Genomic DNA, 20,716 nt, shown 5'->3' on the forward strand with positions numbered 1-20,716 from the left:
CACAGGTAACGCACAAACACACAGGTAACACACACACAGGTAACACACAGGTAACACACACAGGTAACACACACACACACACACACAGGTAACACACAGGTAACACACAAGGGTAACGCACATACACACAGGACACAGGTAACACACACACAGGTAATGCACAGACACAGGTAACACACACACACACAGGTAATGCACAGACACACAGGTTACACACAGGTAATGCACAAACACACACACACAGGTAACACACAAACACAGGTAACACACAGGTAACACACACAGGTAAACACACACACACACAGGTAACACACAGGTAACACACACAGGTAACACACAAGGGTAACGCACATACACACAGGTAACACACACACAGGTAACACACAAACACAGGTAACACACAGGTAACACACACAGGTAACACACACACACACAGGTAACACACAGGTAACACACACAGGTAAAACACACACAGGTAACACACAGGTAACACACACAGGTAACACACAAGGGTAACGCACATACACACAGGTAACACACACACAGGTAATGCACAGACACACACACAGAGGTAACACACAAACACAAATGTAACACAGGTAACACAGAGGTAATCTGACCTTGTGAATGTCCCGTTGTGGTTCTCTGAGCGGTGAACTAACCGCTGCGTGCCTGTTGTTTTATTTATTATTTATTTATTACATTTATATAGCGCTTTATCATAGACACTCAAAGCGCATTTGGGGGGAGGGGAGGGGAGGGGGGGGGGACTGCTCTCTAACACCTCTAATGTGTAGCACCCACCTGGGTGATGCACGGCAGCAATACAACGCCTTACGACGCCAGAACGCTCACCGCACATCAGCTAGTTAGGCTTGGGTGTTGTGGTTCTCTGAGCGGTGAACTAACCGCTGCGTGCCTGCAGCTGTTCGAGGTGAACCAGACCGTAGCCACGTCCGGCGCCTATGACTGGGAGTTCTTCTCCGTGGGGCCGTACTACTTCCTGGCCGTGGCCAACACCTTCGACGGTCAGACCACCGCCATCAGCTCCGCCGTCTACGTGTGGCTGGACGGGCGCTTCCAGCTCTTCCAGAGCATCCCGGTCAGTTTGGTCTGTGTGTGTGTGTGTGTGTGTGTGTGTGTGTGTGTGTGTGTGTGTGTGTGTGTGTAGTAGAATCTAGATAATATTAATGTAATAGATCTAATAATAGAGCCGAGATTACCGGCGCAAGACTGGCGCCCTCTTCAGGCAGCATGAGTTATTACACCCAGAACAAATACACTGATCAAATCAGAAACCTGGTATATGATAACATACGATGACATATGTCTGTGTGTGTGTGTGTATATATGTGTTTTTCTGTGTGTGTGCGTGTTCTGTTTGTGTGTGTGTATGTGTGTGTGTGTGTGTGTGTATACATGTATGTATATGTGTGTGTATATGTATGTGCGTGTGTGTGTGTCTGTGTGTGTGTGTATATGTGTGTGTCTGTGTGTGTGTTTGTGTGTCTGTGCGTGGTGTGTGTGTGTGTGTGTGTGTGTGTGTGTGTGTGTGTGTGTGTGTGTGTGTGTGTGTGTGTGTGTGTGTGTGTGTGTGTGGTAGTATAACAGTAGTCTGTCTCTCTCTCTTCAGACAGTGGGAGCGACAGACTGGGAGATGTTCCAGATCGATGGCCGGGTCTTTCTGGCCGTGGCCAACAGTCAGAAGGTTTCTCAGCGCGGGCCGAGTCTCCACAGCATCAACTCCACCGTGTACGAACTCAACACACTCACACAGGCCTTCATCCGCTTCCAGGACATCCTCACGCACAGGTCAGGCTCTGGATGCACAACAGACACACTACAGACACACTACAGACACACTACAGACACACAACAGACACACAACAGACACACTACAGACACACAGACACACATACAGACACACAACAGACACACAACAGACACAACAGACACACAACAGACACACAACAGACACACAACAGACACACAACAGACACACTACAGACACACAACAGACACAACAGACAACAGACAGACCTTCATCCGCTTCCAGGACATCCTCACGCACAGGTCAGGCTCTGGATGCACAACAGACACACTACAGACACACTACAGACACACAACAGACACACTACAGACACACAACAGACACACTACAGACACACAACAGACACACAACAGACACACAACAGACACACAACAGACACAACAGACACACAACAGACACACTACAGACACACAACAGACACACTACAGACTCTGGATGCACAACAGACACACTACAGACACAACAGACACACAACAGACACACAACAGACACACACACAACAGACACACAACAGACACACAACAGACACACAACAGACACACAACAGACACACAACAGACACACAACAGACACACTACAGACACACAACAGACACACACAGACCTTCATACGCTTCCAGGACATCCTCACGCACAGGTCAGGCTCTGGATGCACAACAGACACACTACAGACACACTACAGACACACAACAGACACACAACAGACACACTACAGACACACAACACACTCACACAGACCTTCAACAGACACAACAGACACACTACAGACACACACAGACACACAACACACTCACACGCTTCCAGGACATCCTCATGCACACAGGCTCACAACAGACAGACACAACAGACACAACAGACACACAACAGACACACAGAACAAGACACACACACAGACATACGCTTCCAGGACAACAGACACTGGACAACAGACACACAACACAACACACTCACACAGACCTTCATACTTCCAGGACATCCTCATGCACAGGTCAGGCTCTGGATGCACAACAGACACACTACAGACACACTACAGACACACAACAGACACACAACAGACACACTACAGACACACAACACACTCACACAGACCTTCATACGCTTCCAGGACATCCTCACGCACAGGTCAGGCTCTGGATGCACAACAGACACACTACAGACACACTACAGACACACTACAGACACACAACAGACACACAACAGACACACTACAGACACACAACACACTCACACAGGCCTTCATACGCTTCCAGGACATCCTCATGCACAGGTCAGGCTCTGGATGCACAACAGACACACTACAGACACACAACAGACACACAACAGACACACAACAGACACACAACAGACACACTACAGACACACAACACACTCACACAGACCTTCATCCGCTTCCAGGACATCCTCACGCACAGGTCAGGCTCTGGATGCACAACAGACACACTACAGACACACAACAGACACACAACAGACACACAACAGACACACTACAGACACACAACACACTCACACAGACCTTCATACGTTTCCAGGACATCCTCACGCACAGGTCAGGCTCTGGATGCACAACAGACACACTACAGACACACAACAGACACACACAGGTCAGGCTCTGGATGCACTACAGACACACTACAGACACACACAGGTCAGGCTCTGGATGCACAACAGACACACTACAGACACACACAGGTCAGGCTCTGGATGCACAACAGACACACTACAGACACACACAGGTCAGGCTCTGGATGCACTACAGACACACTACAGACACACACAGGTCAGGCTCTGGATGCACAACAGACACACTACAGACACACACAGGTCAGGCTCTGGATGCACAACAGACACACTACAGACACACACAAGTCAGGCTCTGGATGCACAACAGACACACGACAGACACACAACAGACACACACAGGCCTTCATCCGCTTCCAGGACATCCTCACGCACAGGTCAGGCTCTGGACACACAACAGACACACTACAGACACACAGGTCAGGCTCTGGACGCACTACAGACACACTACAGACACACAACAGACACACAACAGACACACGCAGGTCAGGCTCTAGACGCACAACAGACACACAACAGAAACACACAGGTCAGGCTCTGGACACACAACAGACACACTACAGACACACTACAGACACACAGGTCAGGCTCTGGACGCACTACAGACACACTACAGACACACAACAGACACACGCAGGTCAGGCTCTAGACGCACAACAGACACACAACAGACACACAGGTCAGGCTCTGGACGCACTACAGACACACTACAGACACACAACAGACACACAACAGACACAAGCAGGTCAGGCTCTAGACGCACAACAGACACACAACAGAAACACACAGGTCAGGCTCTGGACGCACTACAGACACACTACAGACACACAACAGACACACGCAGGTCAGGCTCTGGATGCACAACAGACACACTACAGACACACAACAGACACACACAGGTCAGGCTCTGGATGCACTACAGACACACTACAGACACACAACAGACACACGCAGGTCAGGCTCTAGACGCACAACAGACACACAACAGAAACACACAGGTCAGGCTCTGGACACACAACAGACACACTACAGACACACTACAGACACACAGGTCAGGCTCTGTACGCACTACAGACACACTACAGACACACAACAGACACACTACAGGCACACAACAGACACAGGTCAGGCTCTAGGCACACAACAACAGACAGAAACACACAGGTCAGGCTCTGGACACACAACAGACACACACTACAGACACACTACAGACACACAGGTCAGTCTCTGTACGCACTACAGACACACAACAGACACACTACAGACACACAACAGACACACACAGACGTTCATACGTTTCCAGGACATCCTCACGCACAGGTCAGGCTCTGGATGCACAACAGACACACTACAGACACACAACAGACACACACAGGTCAGGCTCTGGATGCACTACAGACACACTACAGACACACACAGGTCAGGCTCTGGATGCACAACAGACACACTACAGACACACACAGGTCAGGCTCTGGATGCACTACAGACACACTACAGACACACACAGGTCAGGCTCTGGATGCACAACAGACACACTACAGACACACACAGGTCAGGCTCTGGATGCACAACAGACACACTACAGACACACACAGGTCAGGCTCTGGATGCACAACAGACACACTACAGACACACACAGGTCAGGCTCTGGACGCACTACAGACACACTACAGACACACAACAGACACACGCAGGTCAGGCTCTAGACGCACAACAGACACACAACAGAAACACACAGGTCAGGCTCTGGACACACAACAGACACACTACAGACACACTACAGACACACAGGTCAGGCTCTGGACGCACTACAGACACACTACAGACACACAACAGACACACGCAGGTCAGGCTCTAGACGCACAACAGACACACAACAGAAACACACAGACACACTACAGACACACAACACACTCACACAGACCTTCATACGCTTCCAGGACATCCTCACGCACAGGTCAGGCTCTGGATGCACAACAGACACACTACAGACACACAACAGACACACAACAGACACACAACAGACACACTACAGACACACAACACACTCACACAGACCTTCATCCGCTTCCAGGACATCCTCACGCACAGGTCAGGCTCTGGATGCACAACAGACACACTACAGACACACTACAGACACACAACAGACACACAACAGACACACTACAGACACACAACACACTCACACGGACCTTCATACGCTTCCAGGACATCCTCACGCACAGGTCAGGCTCTGGATGCACAACAGACACACTACAGACACACAACAGACACACAACAGACACACTACAGACACACAACACACTCACACAGACCTTCATACGCTTCCAGGACATCCTCACGCACAGGTCAGGCTCTGGATGCACAACAGACACACTACAGACACACTACAGACACACTACAGACACACAACAGACACACTACAGACACACTACAGACGTTCATACGTTTCCAGGACATCCTCACGCACAGGTCAGGCTCTGGATGCACAACAGACACACTACAGACACACAACAGACACACACAGGTCAGGCTCTGGATGCACTACAGACACACTACAGACACACACAGGTCAGGCTCTGGATGCACAACAGACACACTACAGACACACACAGGTCAGGCTCTGGATGCACTACAGACACACTACAGACACACACAGGTCAGGCTCTGGATGCACAACAGACACACTACAGACACACACAGGTCAGGCTCTGGATGCACAACAGACACACTACAGACACACACAAGTCAGGCTCTGGATGCACAACAGACACACGACAGACACACAACAGACACACACAGGCCTTCATCCGCTTCCAGGACATCCTCACGCACAGGTCAGGCTCTGGACACACAACAGACACACTACAGACACACAGGTCAGGCTCTGGACGCACTACAGACACACTATAGACACACAACAGACACACAACAGACACACGCAGGTCAGGCTCTAGACGCACAACAGACACACAACAGAAACACACAGGTCAGGCTCTGGACACACAACAGACACACTACAGACACACTACAGACACACAGGTCAGGCTCTGTACGCACTACAGACACACAACAGACACACTACAGACACACAACAGACACACACAGACGTTCATACGTTTCCAGGACATCCTCACGCACAGGTCAGGCTCTGGATGCACAACAGACACACTACAGACACACAACAGACACACACAGGTCAGGCTCTGGATGCACTACAGACACACTACAGACACACAACAGACACACGCAGGTCAGGCTCTAGACGCACAACAGACACACAACAGAAACACACAGGTCAGGCTCTGGACACACAACAGACACACTACAGACACACTACAGACACACAGGTCAGGCTCTGTACGCACTACAGACACACTACAGACACACAACAGACACACTACAGGCACACAACAGACACACGCAGGTCAGGCTCTAGACGCACAACAGACACACAACAGAAACACACAGGTCAGGCTCTGGACACACAACAGACACACTACAGACACACTACAGACACACAGGTCAGTCTCTGTACGCACTACAGACACACAACAGACACACTACAGACACACAACAGAAACACACAGACGTTCATACGTTTCCAGGACATCCTCACGCACAGGTCAGGCTCTGGATGCACAACAGACACACTACAGACACACAACAGACACACACAGGTCAGGCTCTGGATGCACTACAGACACACTACAGACACACAACAGACACATGCAGGTCAGGCTCTAGACGCACAACAGACACACAACAGAAACACACAGGTCAGGCTCTGGACACACAACAGACACACTACAGACACACTACAGACACACAGGTCAGGCTCTGTACGCACTACAGACACACTACAGACACACAACAGACACACTACAGGCACACAACAGACACACGCAGGTCAGGCTCTAGACGCACAACAGACACACAACAGAAACACACAGGTCAGGCTCTGGACACACAACAGACACACTACAGACACACTACAGACACACAGGTCAGTCTCTGTACGCACTACAGACACACAACAGACTCACTACAGACACACAACAGAAACACACAGACGTTCATACGTTTCCAGGACATCCTCACGCACAGGTCAGGCTCTGGATGCACAACAGACACACTACAGACACACAACAGACACACACAGGTCAGGCTCTGGATGCACTACAGACACACTACAGACACACACAGGTCAGGCTCTGGATGCACAACAGACACACTACAGACACACACAGGTCAGGCTCTGGATGCACTACAGACACACTACAGACACACACAGGTCAGGCTCTGGATGCACAACAGACACACTACAGACACACACAGGTCAGGCTCTGGATGCACAACAGACACACTACAGACACACACAGGTCAGGCTCTGGATGCACTACAGACACACTACAGACACACACAGGTCAGGCTCTGGATGCACAACAGACACACTACAGACACACACAGGTCAGGCTCTGGATGCACTACAGACACACTACAGACACACAACAGACACACAGGTCAGGCTCTGGATGCACAACAGACACACAACAGAAACACACAGGTCAGGCTCTGGACACACAACAGACACACTACAGACACACTACAGACACACAGGTCAGGCTCTGGACGCACTACAGACACACTACAGACACACAACAGACACACGCAGGTCAGGCTCTAGACGCACAACAGACACACAACAGAAACACACAGGTCAGGCTCTGGACACACAACAGACACACTACAGACACACTACAGACACACAGGTCAGGCTCTGTACGCACTACAGACACACTACAGACACACAACAGACACACAACAGACACACGCAAGTCAGGCTCCAAACGCACAACAGACACACAACAGAAACACACAGGTAAGGCTCTGGACGCACAACAGACACACAACAGACACACAACAGACAGGGTAAGGGCCTTACCGAGCCAGTGATCACATGTTGTTGTTGTTGTGCAGTGCGTTGGACTGGGAGTTCTTCACCGTGGGAGAGGAGAAGTTTTTGGTCGTGGCCAACTCTCACGACGGCAGCTCCTTCTCTCTGAACAGTGTCGTCTACAGGTGGGTACTTCCTGTCTTTACACACTAGAGCACAGGTGTCAAACTCGAGGCCCGCGGGCCAGATCTGGCCCCCTTGAAAGTTTTGATCCGGCCCGCATATCAATATAGGTTCACGATAGATTTTGGCCCGCCTAGTTTCTGCGCAGAAACCAAAAAGCCAGGAAACTCTTTTCAAACTGTAATTACGTCACACTCAAAGCAGAATTTGGAAGATTTGTCGACTTTGAGACTCAAATTGTGAAATTGTGAGTGTGTGTGTGTGTGTGTGTGTGTGTGTGTGTGTGTGTGTGTGTGTGTGTGTGTGTGTGTGTGTGTGTGTGTGTGTGTGTGTGTGTGATTGTGTGTGATTGTGTGTGTGTATATATGTACATGTGTCTGTGTGTGTGTTTGTATATGCGTGTGTGTGTGCGAACGAGTGTGTGTGCGAGAGTGTGTGTGTGTGTGTCTTAGCTCGTACTCTCTGAACAGTGTCATCTACAGGTGGATACTTCCTGTCTTTACACACTAGAGCACAGCAGAATTTGGCAGATTTGCCGACTTGAGACTCAGAAATTCCCGCAGAAGCAGAGAGAGTTTTCATATTTAGGCTGTGAAACACGTTGCTGCTTGATTTGCAAAACTCTCTGATGGCTAAGGAACTTTTTTTTAGGGCTTTATGTTGACATAACTGTAAGTGAGAAAGAAAATGAGACATGCAATAATACGGTCAAATATTTTTGACTTTGATTACATGAAAGCATGTTAATGAACTCTACATGTCTGGCCCCGGATGTGAGTCTTTTTTCCAAGTGTGGCCCTTAGTGAAGTTGAGTTTGACACCCCTGCACTAGAGGGTCACACAGGAATCAATTGTCGCTCCCATCCCATCCCGAGCCCACGAATATACTCCCGTCATATCCCGTTCACGTGAGTGCCCCCCACCCAAACAAATCCTGTCCTGCAAAATCCCAAGAGAAAGACTTCTGAATCCCGTCCCGCTCCCGTTTCGTTCCCTATGTTGTCTAACGCTATCAGACTCTGTTGAATTGAAAATCATGAATTACCTGCAGGCCTAGGTAACATGAATTACCTACAGGTCTAGGCCATTTCATTACGTAATTCCTAACAGAGATCTTCTCACACTCAAAACGCACATTTATCAATTTAGTGTAGGTTAGAAGAATCGCTGCCTTCCGCATACTAAGTAGCCTAGGAATGCCTTGCAATCTTTGGGCGCACTCACAGCATTGCATCATCAGTTTTTTATTTATTATTATTTATATTTCCGGCTCCGTCCCGCTCCCGTTGATTTCTATGTTCTATTCCGTCCCTATCACGTTACCAACGGTGAGATTGACTACTGTATCGCATTACTCCCGCGGCAATACCGTGACCTGCGGGAGTCCCGAAAAATTGTCACCCTCTAGTGTGTACTTCCTGTTTTTTCCAGAGATATACAACAGGAACTGAAAGCATTGCAGCCAGCTGTAAATCTCTGTAAATGTAAATGATTATGTAAATCTACTACCATGAGTTTAACAAACAAACAAACCAACGCTCAGTGATCATTTCATCACATCTGGCAAACGACAGTCGCAGTAAACCTCCCGTCAGTCGTAGCTTCGGCCGGATGTCTGTCCCCTTCCTCTGTCTTTCTGTGGACGTTCTAACCTCCGGTGGATTTGTGAGGACTATGGTTAACTGCTCCTCAGATCTCTGCAGGGTAAATCCAGACAGCTAGCTAGACTTTCTGTCCAATCTGAGTTTTCTGTTGCACGACTAAAACCACGTTTGAACGTACACATGTTCCACCAAAACAAGTTCCTTCCTGAGACTATTTAGCAGAGGCACCGTGGCTCCCTCCACAGCTTAGCGCCGCCCAAGATGATTGTGATTGGTTTTAAGAAATGCCAATAAACCAGAGCACTGTGTGGACTAGCCAGACCTTCCTGTGCAGAGCTGTGGAGGAAGGTCTGGCAAAGCAAGACTAGGAACGGTATGACGGAAAATGTAAGTGGTTTTGAAACCGTGACTTTATCAAACCGTGGTATACCTTGAAACCGGTAAATGGCCCATGCCTATTCACGATTCTCGCATCTCGAGTCTGAGTATAGTCTTTAGAGGACGAGTTCGACTCTGAGTCTCAAATTGGTGCAGACTTGTAGCCTGACGTGGTCATACTCAGATTGTAGTCAGAATCTGATTCTGATGCTGCTCCATTGGGCTGTGATTATGGGGCGTGTTTCAACCAAACCAGGAAAGAAAATGCATCGGCACTCAATTGGATAGACCTACAACCAATCAGAGCAATGGATAGACCTACAACCAATTAGAGCAACGGATAGACTTACAACCAATCAGAGTAACGGATAGACCTACAACCAATCAGAGCAACAGATAGACCTACAACCAATCAGAGCAACAGATAGACCTACAACCAATCAGAGCAACAGATAGACCTACAAACAATCACAGCAACAGATAGACCTACAATAAGTCAGAGCAATGGATAGACCTACAACCAATCAGAGCAACAGATAGACCTACAACAAGTCAGAGCAACGGATAGACCTACAACCAATCAGAGCAACGGATAGACCTACAACCAATCACAGCAACAGATAGACCTACAACCAATCACAGCAACAGATAGACCTACAACAAGTCAGAGCAATGGATAGACCTACAACCAATCAGAGCAACGGATAGACCTACAACCAATCACAGCAACAGATAGACCTACAACCAATCAGAGCAACGGATAGACCTACAACCAATCACAGCAACAGATAGACCTACAACCAATCAGAGCAACGGATAGACCTACAACCACCGACATATGCGCCCCATTTTCTTAGCGACCATCTGGGCTAAACTTTTGCCGAATCCCGTAGGAAGGACGGCAAAAACATCTTTCTGATTGACAAATGCCTTGATCGCGGTTCTCTGTTCCTCTTTTAAAGTGAATGCGCTGTTGATATCTTCTATAACAGACACGATGGCAGCCATCTTTGTTGTAAACAAATTCAACCCAAGCGCTCTTTGGTGTCGATTACATTACTGTTGATCATCTGTCCATCATCGTATAAAGCCCGCCCTGACAATTTTATTAGTCCAAACAGCTCTGGTTGGAGCATAGTAGCTAAACAAGTTCAGACCGAACTTCCTGACCTCAAATGTTGTGGGCGGGGCTAAGTTTGGCTGGCATCCAGGCTACCAGACTTGAGTATTTGCCTTGTGTTTGGTGTTTATCTCTGCGTGTTTTGTGTGTCCAGGTGGCAGGGTTACGAGGGCTTCGTGGCGGTCCACAGTCTGCCGACATTTGGCTGCAGAGACTGGGAACACTTCAGCACCGACCAAGGCTCCTTCCTCGTCTACTCCAGCGCCACTTCAAGGCTCAGCAAGGTCTTCAAACTCAGGACTTACTGAATCAGACTCTGTCCTCTGCTACACATAGACTCTGCCAGGGACTCCTGAAACCTCAAAACAACGTTATTTATAATCTACTAACTTCATCACAGCAACATTAACGCTCATGTTTTCTTCAGAACTGAGTGAAGTCTTCAGAGTTCAACCCTGAGACGCTTCAGACTTTCTATCCGTTGATGAAGTTTCAAGAGTTCAATCCTGCTGAGAAACTGTTGGAGCTGCGTCCTCTTCAGGGACCCTAAGCCCTCCTGCACACTGGCTGCGTGGTGTGAGCGTTTTTATTTTGGCTCCCATGTTAACAGGTTAGAGCGTGCACACTACCTGGGTGACACGCAAGACAAAAACGCGTGCATGATAGAAAATAGAACCGACGCCTTTTTTTCACGTGACACGCCAGTGTGTTGGAGACAAAATTTAATTTTAAAAGGTGTTTATATGTCATTTTGACACAAATACACATTAATGAATGACAGGATGTTTGAAAGTCTCGAGGTTTTGACGTGAATGCAGATATAAATGTCGTTAAAAAAAATAATAATAATAATTATTGATTTTCAAATATTGCACCTGTCAAGGAAATATTCTGGAGCCTATTTTGCCATCAATACTGCCGACGTTGTCTTTGCTGTAATCAGATCAGAATATATTTATGTTTATGTTTATGGGAAACATCCATGTGTCCAGACAAGGCTAGCAGCAGCAGCGCCGGATCAGACACCTTTCTGGTGGGTAAAGACGTAGAAAACGCCACGCAGACGCCAAGCTCACGACACGCAGCCAGTGTGCAGGAGGCCTAACAGATGTTGTAAACATCCGTGGCTCAGCCCAGACTATGGGGGGGTCCAGGGGCATGACTCCCCTGGGAGATTTTCTCCCATTTTACTGCAGCTATTTGCACTTTCTCTTAAGCCTTTGGATGACAGAATGCCTAAGAAAGGATCATTTGACATTTGATGATCATAAAGTATGTCTGTTAAAAGGATACTTTTGCGTATTCATAGAACCCATTTATTATTCAGATATCTGCAGGTCAGAGGTCAACAAACCCCTTTGAAACAAGGCCATGCATCCATCCCTTTGACAAAATGTAGCTGAACTTTGGAGCGTTATTTAGCCCCCCGCCTCCACCAACAAGCTAGCACGACATGGTTGCTACTGATGGATGGGTTAGATTGTTTAGTTTTATGTGATACCAATATCTTATTTATCTTCTTTCTACAGCTTCTAACAGACAGTAAAGTCGGCCTTAAAGATTCAGGGCTTTTGGGAAAACATTTGGGGTTTGCGCCTCAGGTGTACGGAATATACCCACTAATGTAGGAAAGGTCAAGGGTTTCCGTATACCCACTTACAAAAACGCAAGAATACTGTCTGTATGCGATCTATGCTGCCTGCACGATCTGATATGCGCATAAATACGTAGTAGAAAGCGTGACGGTTTCCCTCTACACTATTTGTATCATGCATGCGTTAAAACTCGCGGCACAACTGGCGGCATATTTTTGTACTAAATTAACACCGGAGCGACCACCACCGGACAAATCATTAATATTTTTGTTTTTGACACTTTGGCCTAAGACCGAAACGTTGTATTTTCTAAATAAATTATTGCTTGCGTAATGGTCAGTGTGCGGGACTTTCTCTAAGCTTCTGATCTGCTACTTTTGTTCATATCCTATGCATCTGCCCGACAAAAGAGGTGTGCAAAAAAGCTTTCCTACGTTGTTTTTGACACTTTAAAAGACCCTCAAAATAAAACCTGAAAATAACAAGCTGCTGCATCAGTTCTACTTTACTACCAGTTCTACTTTACTACTTTACTACTTGTGCTCATTTAAAATACAATCAATCCATACTTGTCTTATTTGTTATTACTTTAAAGTCTTAATTTAACTGTAGCCTGCTTTTCCCAGTGTTTAGTTTGAGTTACCGTTATTTTAGACTGAATCAAGCTGTCAGCTAGCGGTTAGCTGAATTAGCTGTTAGCTAAACTAAAGTTAGCTTCCCGGTGAAGGCTAACGGCAGGCGCTCCAACTACGACCGGACACGTGGAAAAGATTGTGCAGTGTCGTAAATCCTCGTAAAACAGGAATATCATCTGCGCATGTCGGATCGTGCAGGCAGCAAGGATACCGTTAGTAGTGATGATTGTTTTGTAGGAGTACTTTCACACTTACGTTCATAAATTCACCGTATGTGTTGTCTTGTAGGAACAACACAGCGCAAATTTGAAATTAACAAATGTGAATCACTAAAGTAGCTAGATATATGAAACGAAAGCAGGTTTAAACTACACTCTTTCAGTGTTTGGGAAAGCCTGCCCCTGAAGCTAAACTGCTGATTAGGATGACACTACAGCAGACTACAGCTACTTACAGAAACTACAGAATGTGAGTCAGATGAGGCTGATACTGATACACGGTAATGTTACAAAAAACCTATGGGATTGTCGCTGTGGGACGGGCCAGTCTAATGCTGGGAGTGAATGAATGACAGTATACTCACTACAAAAAACTACACTGCACTTCTTGCAAAAAGGGAATACTTAATTTTGAAAATTGATTTTTGAAAAGCAGAAGTGAATTCTGTTACACTGTAAACGGAAAAAAAATTCTAATAACATTTTGTAACTTTTTTACAAAATTAATAAGCTATTATTATGAAATTAAGAACCACATTGGACAGACACACACACACATATACATTACATACATTCATACAGACACAAATATATATTTTCTACTTTTTGTCATCTCCTGCAAAGGTCGACTGTTTGTGATTAAAATATTTTTAGCATTTAGCATAGTGTGTCTGTAACAGACACTCAGGTATCTAGTCAAACACTAACTTATTATATGTGTTGTTGATATTATAATATATTATAGTTCATGACTGAATGTTTATATTCCAGTTGTATCCAACTGTTTGCTTCTTCGTATGGTCATAAATGTTCCTTGTTATCTGATTTCTCCAGTTTGGTCTGATTTTATTTCCCAGTTTTCTGATGATTTCACCCTGTTTATATATTACATGCACACACACACACACACACACACACACACACACACACACACACACACACACACACACACACACACACACACACACACACACACACACACACACACACACACACACACACAGACACACACACACACACACACACACATCTCTGCAGAGCTTCATAAATTCTCTAAACATTGCTCAGCTATTAACTTAGAGCATAGCCTGTTTAATTTCTAACAGATAACTTTAACATCTGGGAACATCAAGACATTGCTAAAAACTTTGAGTCTGTAGTTTGAGTCTCCTACCTGTCTCTGCACTAGGCACGTTACGCTGGTCGCCGTAATGACGCGCCGTTGATTACGGGAAGGTGTTTACGTAGGTGGAGCGTTCAATGCAGCAGGCTGTGAGAAAGTGGAAATGGATCTGGTGAGCAGAAAAAGTTGTTGTTTGGCAGAACTTTCAGTCAAAAGAAGTACATTCAAGTCCAGCTACATGTTCAATCTGTTCAATGCTGATTGGTCTGGTGGTGGCGAGGACCCTAAACTATACACAACATGACTGCTGTTACAGCATTTGGTATGAAACATCCAAAAGAATACGAGTTGTGCACGAAGGAATCTACAGACAGCAGTCACAATGCAATGTTTTGAGTTTGGACCTAAAAAGAGCTACATCTGTGGTAGTGCGAATATCAGGGGGTAAATTGTTCCAGAGTCTCGGGGCAGCAACTACAAAAGCCTGATCACCCCCCGAAACTAACAAACTAACAGAAAGAACGGCGTTACTGCAGGACTGTCTGACGAGTGAATGAATGTTCAGCCGGGCGGCGTCTCGCTGTATCGTCGTTATGAACGGCCGTAACTGTCTTTACCTTTATCAAACCTCCTGACAACAACACCAGGCTGCTGCAGTAGAACATTGGGAGGACAGCTTTAAAACAAGTGACTTATTTAAGCCAACGTGAAGTGTTGTTCATGTGGATTTGGAAAAAGTAACTCATGAATATTTAAAGACACTTTAAAGTGTTAAAGTGTTAGCGGTGGAATCAGCCGGTAATTTCTGTGTCTGTGTGGTCTGTCAGTGGTGTAATGTAATGAAGTACAAATACTTTGTTACTGTACTTAAGTACATTTTTCACGTATCTGTACTGTACTTAAGTACAATCAATAGTGCATACTTTTGACTTTTACTTTGTTACATTTTGCAGCGATTATCTATACTTTCTACTCCACTACATTTCTACAATGGTTTGTTATATTTTTGTTACATTTTCTGATCAGTTTTCCCCGCAGCCAAATTCAATTCAATAGCATTTATTGGCCAGGCGCGTACAGCTCCCGGTACTACCGCTGCTCCCTTTACTGCTGCTGATCCCGCTACTTTGCTTGGTCATATGTGAAGCATCGGTTCACCTAAGGTTAATATACAACCCGTATATTTATCTTAAAAACACTCCCGGTCCTCCTCACCTGTGAAGCCACCTACTTGTTGTCCAAGTCTGTGTGTTCTCGCTAGATAAATGTGTGCAGCATTCACTCTCCCGTGGGAAATAATGCAAAGTCAAGCTCTAGTTGAGGCTCTATCACGCTGATAGAGAACCAGAATTGTAAGTCAGAATGTAAACTGGGCCACAGATAGTAAGCACAATTACATTAACCTAAAACTAACTTCATTAAAATGCCACAGCCCATACTGTTTTTCTTTTAATTATTAGAATATAGACATTAAGAGAATAAATCGTAATGCAAGTACTTTTACTTTTAAAAATTGTTTGGATCAAAGACTGTAAATATTATTATTATATTCATATATATAGTTTATGGTTTGGATGTTATTAAACATAACACAAACACATCACACATCAGTAACTTTCTGCATTTATTGTGAAAAAACTAAACATGACACATTTTTACACTTTCATGATCACAGCTTCCATCTTTAAAGGACAGGAAGTGGAAGAAGTTTACAATGTTCACCAGGAATCTGTTCAATCACTCTGCGTCCTACACACAATACAGAGACACTGAGGAGCCATAGCAGAACCCAAACCCAGGACATCACTCTCACACACACACACACACACAGCTAATCAAATGTAGGGCTGGAATTCACTCATTTTATATTCATATTTGGGCTGTCAATCAATTAAAATATGTAATTCTGTTTAATTTCCTTTAAAGTGTCCAATCATAAGAGAGGTTATCTCAGGACACTTTCCAGATAGAGGAGGTCTAAGTCAGGATTTTATTTCATAGAACGCACAACAACCGTCCTCCTCTAAAGCTGTTTACTGCTCCAGAAATCAGCTGTTCTTATAATAATATTTGATGTGTATGTTTTTAGTCCTTTTTAATGTTAAATAATATTCCTTTAACATTGGGAAAAATTCTTTTATATTGCAATGATGGTATGCAATGATATTTTAATTATTTGTTTTGTTATCTCTCCAGGAGAGAGATCAGAGGCCCGTTTCAGAAAGCAGGTTTAGTGAAAACTCTGAGTTTGTTAACCCTGAGATGAGGGAAACTCTGGGTTTTCTGTTTCAGAAAGAGAGGTAACTTCACCTCAGAGTCAGTTACTATGGTAACTGAGTCTGTGAACCTAACCTGGTCGTGAGCAGGTTTTCTTCAAGAAACCTCGAGTTTCTCCCTCTGAGAGGGAGGAGACTGAGAGAAACTGAGAAAAAAAACCTTGAGTTTCTCTCAGTCTCCCCCCTCTGAAAGGGAGGAGAAACTCATTTCCTCATTCATTCAGTCTGTATCAGGCACATTTTAATGCAGTTTGTTATCTGCATGAATAAAAAAAACGTATTGGTTTATGTTAGGCAGACTATAAAACGTTTTTTTCTCAAACATGTCATGTCCTTTTGTCGACAATCCCGTTGATGAAAAAGCTGTATTAATTCACAAAGAGTCCCGATGTATTTTCATTTCCACATAACTGATTTGAGAGGTATTTTTTAATCACAGTCCATTAGATATGTAGATATCTTATCTGTCCTCATATCACTAACATCAACCATCGTGGACAGGCTTTAACATCCCAGCAGATTTTTGTGTTGCATTACGTTTTTTTGCAAACGGCAATTTTCTTTATAAAAGTGTAGCGGATCATACTGTAATAGTAAAGCCACTGTATGCAGAGCTGTCAGAAAAGTGTGACGTTTTATGAACGTTTTTGTAGTGTTCCCTGGACACAAACCAATGAGAGCTATTTATAAAAAAAAATGATTATACATTATAGTTCTGTTAATGATCATTGTGCAGCCTCACAATGGGATTAGAAGCCTATGGTTTACTTTTTCGCCCGCAGGATTGCATCTAAATGAAATTATAGGTGTAATACAATTCCAGTTTTCACCAGTAATATTATAAGTTAACTGTGATTAAATATGAAATTAATACACTGTTAATGCGTACGCATTGACTCAAGCAGCAATTTTCTCCCACACCAATTCTCTCTCTTTTGCAGCAGCAGCCTGTCTTGCTTTTTTAACGAAATGAACGTTCAAACTCGCTGTTTGTGCGCATGAGTAGCCTAATTCCGCCGACCCATTTGTTTGTGGTTGTTACCATGGTGAATCGTAGAATCATTGCTCCATTCATGCTGCCTTTTTATAGTGGTGGTGCACGCACGTAACCCTGAGTGAACCTACTCCGAGTTGATTGAACCAACTCAAATCAGCTGTTCTGGAACCGAAAACTCAGGGTAAATCAACTCAGACATCAGGGTTAGACTCAGAGTTTGTTAAACCTCCTTCCTGGAATGGACCCCAGGGCAGGTGTGGAGGTGACCTTTTATTTATTTATGTATTTATTTTATAGGGAAGTTTACCTACACTGTGCTTTACATACAAAAAAAACTCAGATTAAGTACTTTGGTGCTTCAAATAATGCATGTTTCGTAGTCTTTACGCAGTTTACGGTTAGGATTTTACAGCACTTTCAAACATAAGAGGAGAATAAGCATGAGCATGTCAAATGCCATGACAGGCGAAAACAAAGGGAGCACAAAAAGGGGCAAAACTTGGCCCGCAAGCCCCGAATTGGGCTTGGGAAATTTTAAGTGTCTAATGTGTGATTGCTGTGTCACATAACATTGTTCAATGTTTGCTAATGGACAGGGTGGTGCTTTTGGCTAAGGAACAAGGAAACTTCATCCAGGTGTTTTTCCCACATCTGTGGAATGAGGTGTGAATGCTCGGTAACAATGCTACATTATTCTATTGACATACTAATTAATGCAGCCCAAGTCAGTTCACATTAGACATAACAGATAATTTTAAACAATAACTACAGGTTACACATTTAAACAGCAACACAATAAAACATGAATAGGGGAGTCAAAATTGAACTTTTTATTAATACAATCCCTCTACAACATGACTTCAGACCTGTATAAATGTTTTAGGCTTAGAATGACAAACTGCTCTAAACTTCTTCCAACACTTTACTTTAATTACACAATAACGGAAAACATTTAAAAGTGTGCAGGGGTTGGTCTTAATGGAGCTGGATAGGGCAAACCCCAGTGGTGGAAGAAGTATTCAGATCCTTTACTGAAATAAAAGTACTAATACAACACTGTAAAAATACTCTGTTACAGTAAAAGTCCTGCAGGTTAAATGTTACTTCAGTAAAAGTCTGTAAGTATCATCAGGAAGGGTGGCGTTAATGCAAAGGAACAAGGAAACTTTATCCAGTCATGGTTTGAATACAAGGTAACAATGGTAAATTATTCTAAAGACTATTTGATGCAGCCCAAGTCAGGTCACATGACACATGACAGATAATTATAAACAATAACTACAAGTTACACCTTTAAACAGTAAAACAGTCAATATTGAAATTGTATCTTTTTGTTTCATAAAGTCTTTCCACACCACTTCCATTGAAAACTCATTTAATAATCATTTATCATTTAATGCGACCCCTCTAACATGACTTAAGACCTGTAGACATGTTTTAGGTTTAGAATGACTTGACTTCCTTTATCCTAGTGAATGCCTTTCCTGACTTTTGCCTGTTTTTGGACCTCACCCTTGGATTTGGACATTGTTTTCTTTAATAAACCCTTTTGTGAAGGAAGTGGTCCACACCCATGGATTGCAAACAGGTACAGAGATTTCTTGGCTTTGCTCATTTTTTTGCACATTTTTCAGAAACTTGTTGTGTTGTGGCTGCCCCATTACATGCTCTCACCTCCAAGGCTAAGCTTGTTTGGACTCCCTGGACAGAACAAGCATTTGAGCGACTGAAGAAGAGCTTCTCCACAGCCCCAGACCTGGTCCTGCCTGACACCAAGAAGCAGTTTGTGGTTGATGCTTCTGAAGTGGGTATTGGAGCTGTCCTGTCCCAGCAAGACTGTAGGGACGATAAGCTCCATCCATGCCCGTTTCTCTCCAGGAAGTTATCCTCAGTGGAGAGAAACTACGGTGTGGGCAACAGGTAACTCCTCACGGTCAAAGGGGCGCTAGAGGAGTGGCACCACTGGTTGGAGGGGAACGAGCAACCGTTTTTGGTCTGAATTGACCACAGTTCTTTTGGTGGCCAACAATGGACAGAGAGATGGGAGAATATGTGGCCTCCTGCCCTACCTGTGCCCAGCATTAGCCCCCCACCATAACCACTCTCCCACTGGTCTGCTGCATCCTCTCCCACTCCCTCAACACCCTTGGTCGGACATCTCCCTGGACTTTGTCATAGGTCTCCCTGAGTCTGAAGGTAACACTACTGTTCTCAGTGTGGGTGACAGATTTTCTAAGATAGTTCACTTAATTGCCCTTTCCCAAGTTACCGTCTGTCAAGGA

The 20,716-nt window shown here is 45.0% G+C and overlaps 2 protein-coding genes across 3 annotated transcripts in view; both read left to right on the forward strand.

Annotated features, from left to right (window-relative positions):
• Positions 1-12,360, forward strand: part of LOC114564678 (thrombospondin-type laminin G domain and EAR repeat-containing protein) — a 47,963-nt gene extending 35,603 nt beyond the window's left edge. For both annotated transcript variants that reach the window (XM_028592169.1, XM_028592168.1), the window contains 4 exons: positions 926-1,102; positions 1,634-1,812; positions 8,389-8,490; positions 11,745-12,360. In XM_028592169.1, coding sequence (XP_028447970.1) covers positions 926-1,102; positions 1,634-1,812; positions 8,389-8,490; positions 11,745-11,898 — 612 coding nt within the window. In that variant the 3' untranslated portion in view covers positions 11,899-12,360. The remainder of the gene's footprint in view (positions 1-925; positions 1,103-1,633; positions 1,813-8,388; positions 8,491-11,744) is intronic.
• LOC114564684 (galactose-specific lectin nattectin-like) overlaps positions 1-20,716 on the forward strand; it is a 225,297-nt gene that overhangs the window by 101,935 nt on the left and 102,646 nt on the right. The gene's annotated exons all lie outside the window — the stretch shown is intronic.

The sequence above is a fragment of the Perca flavescens genome, chromosome 11, assembly GCF_004354835.1.
Source record: "Perca flavescens isolate YP-PL-M2 chromosome 11, PFLA_1.0, whole genome shotgun sequence".
NCBI lineage: Eukaryota > Metazoa > Chordata > Actinopteri > Perciformes > Percidae > Perca > Perca flavescens.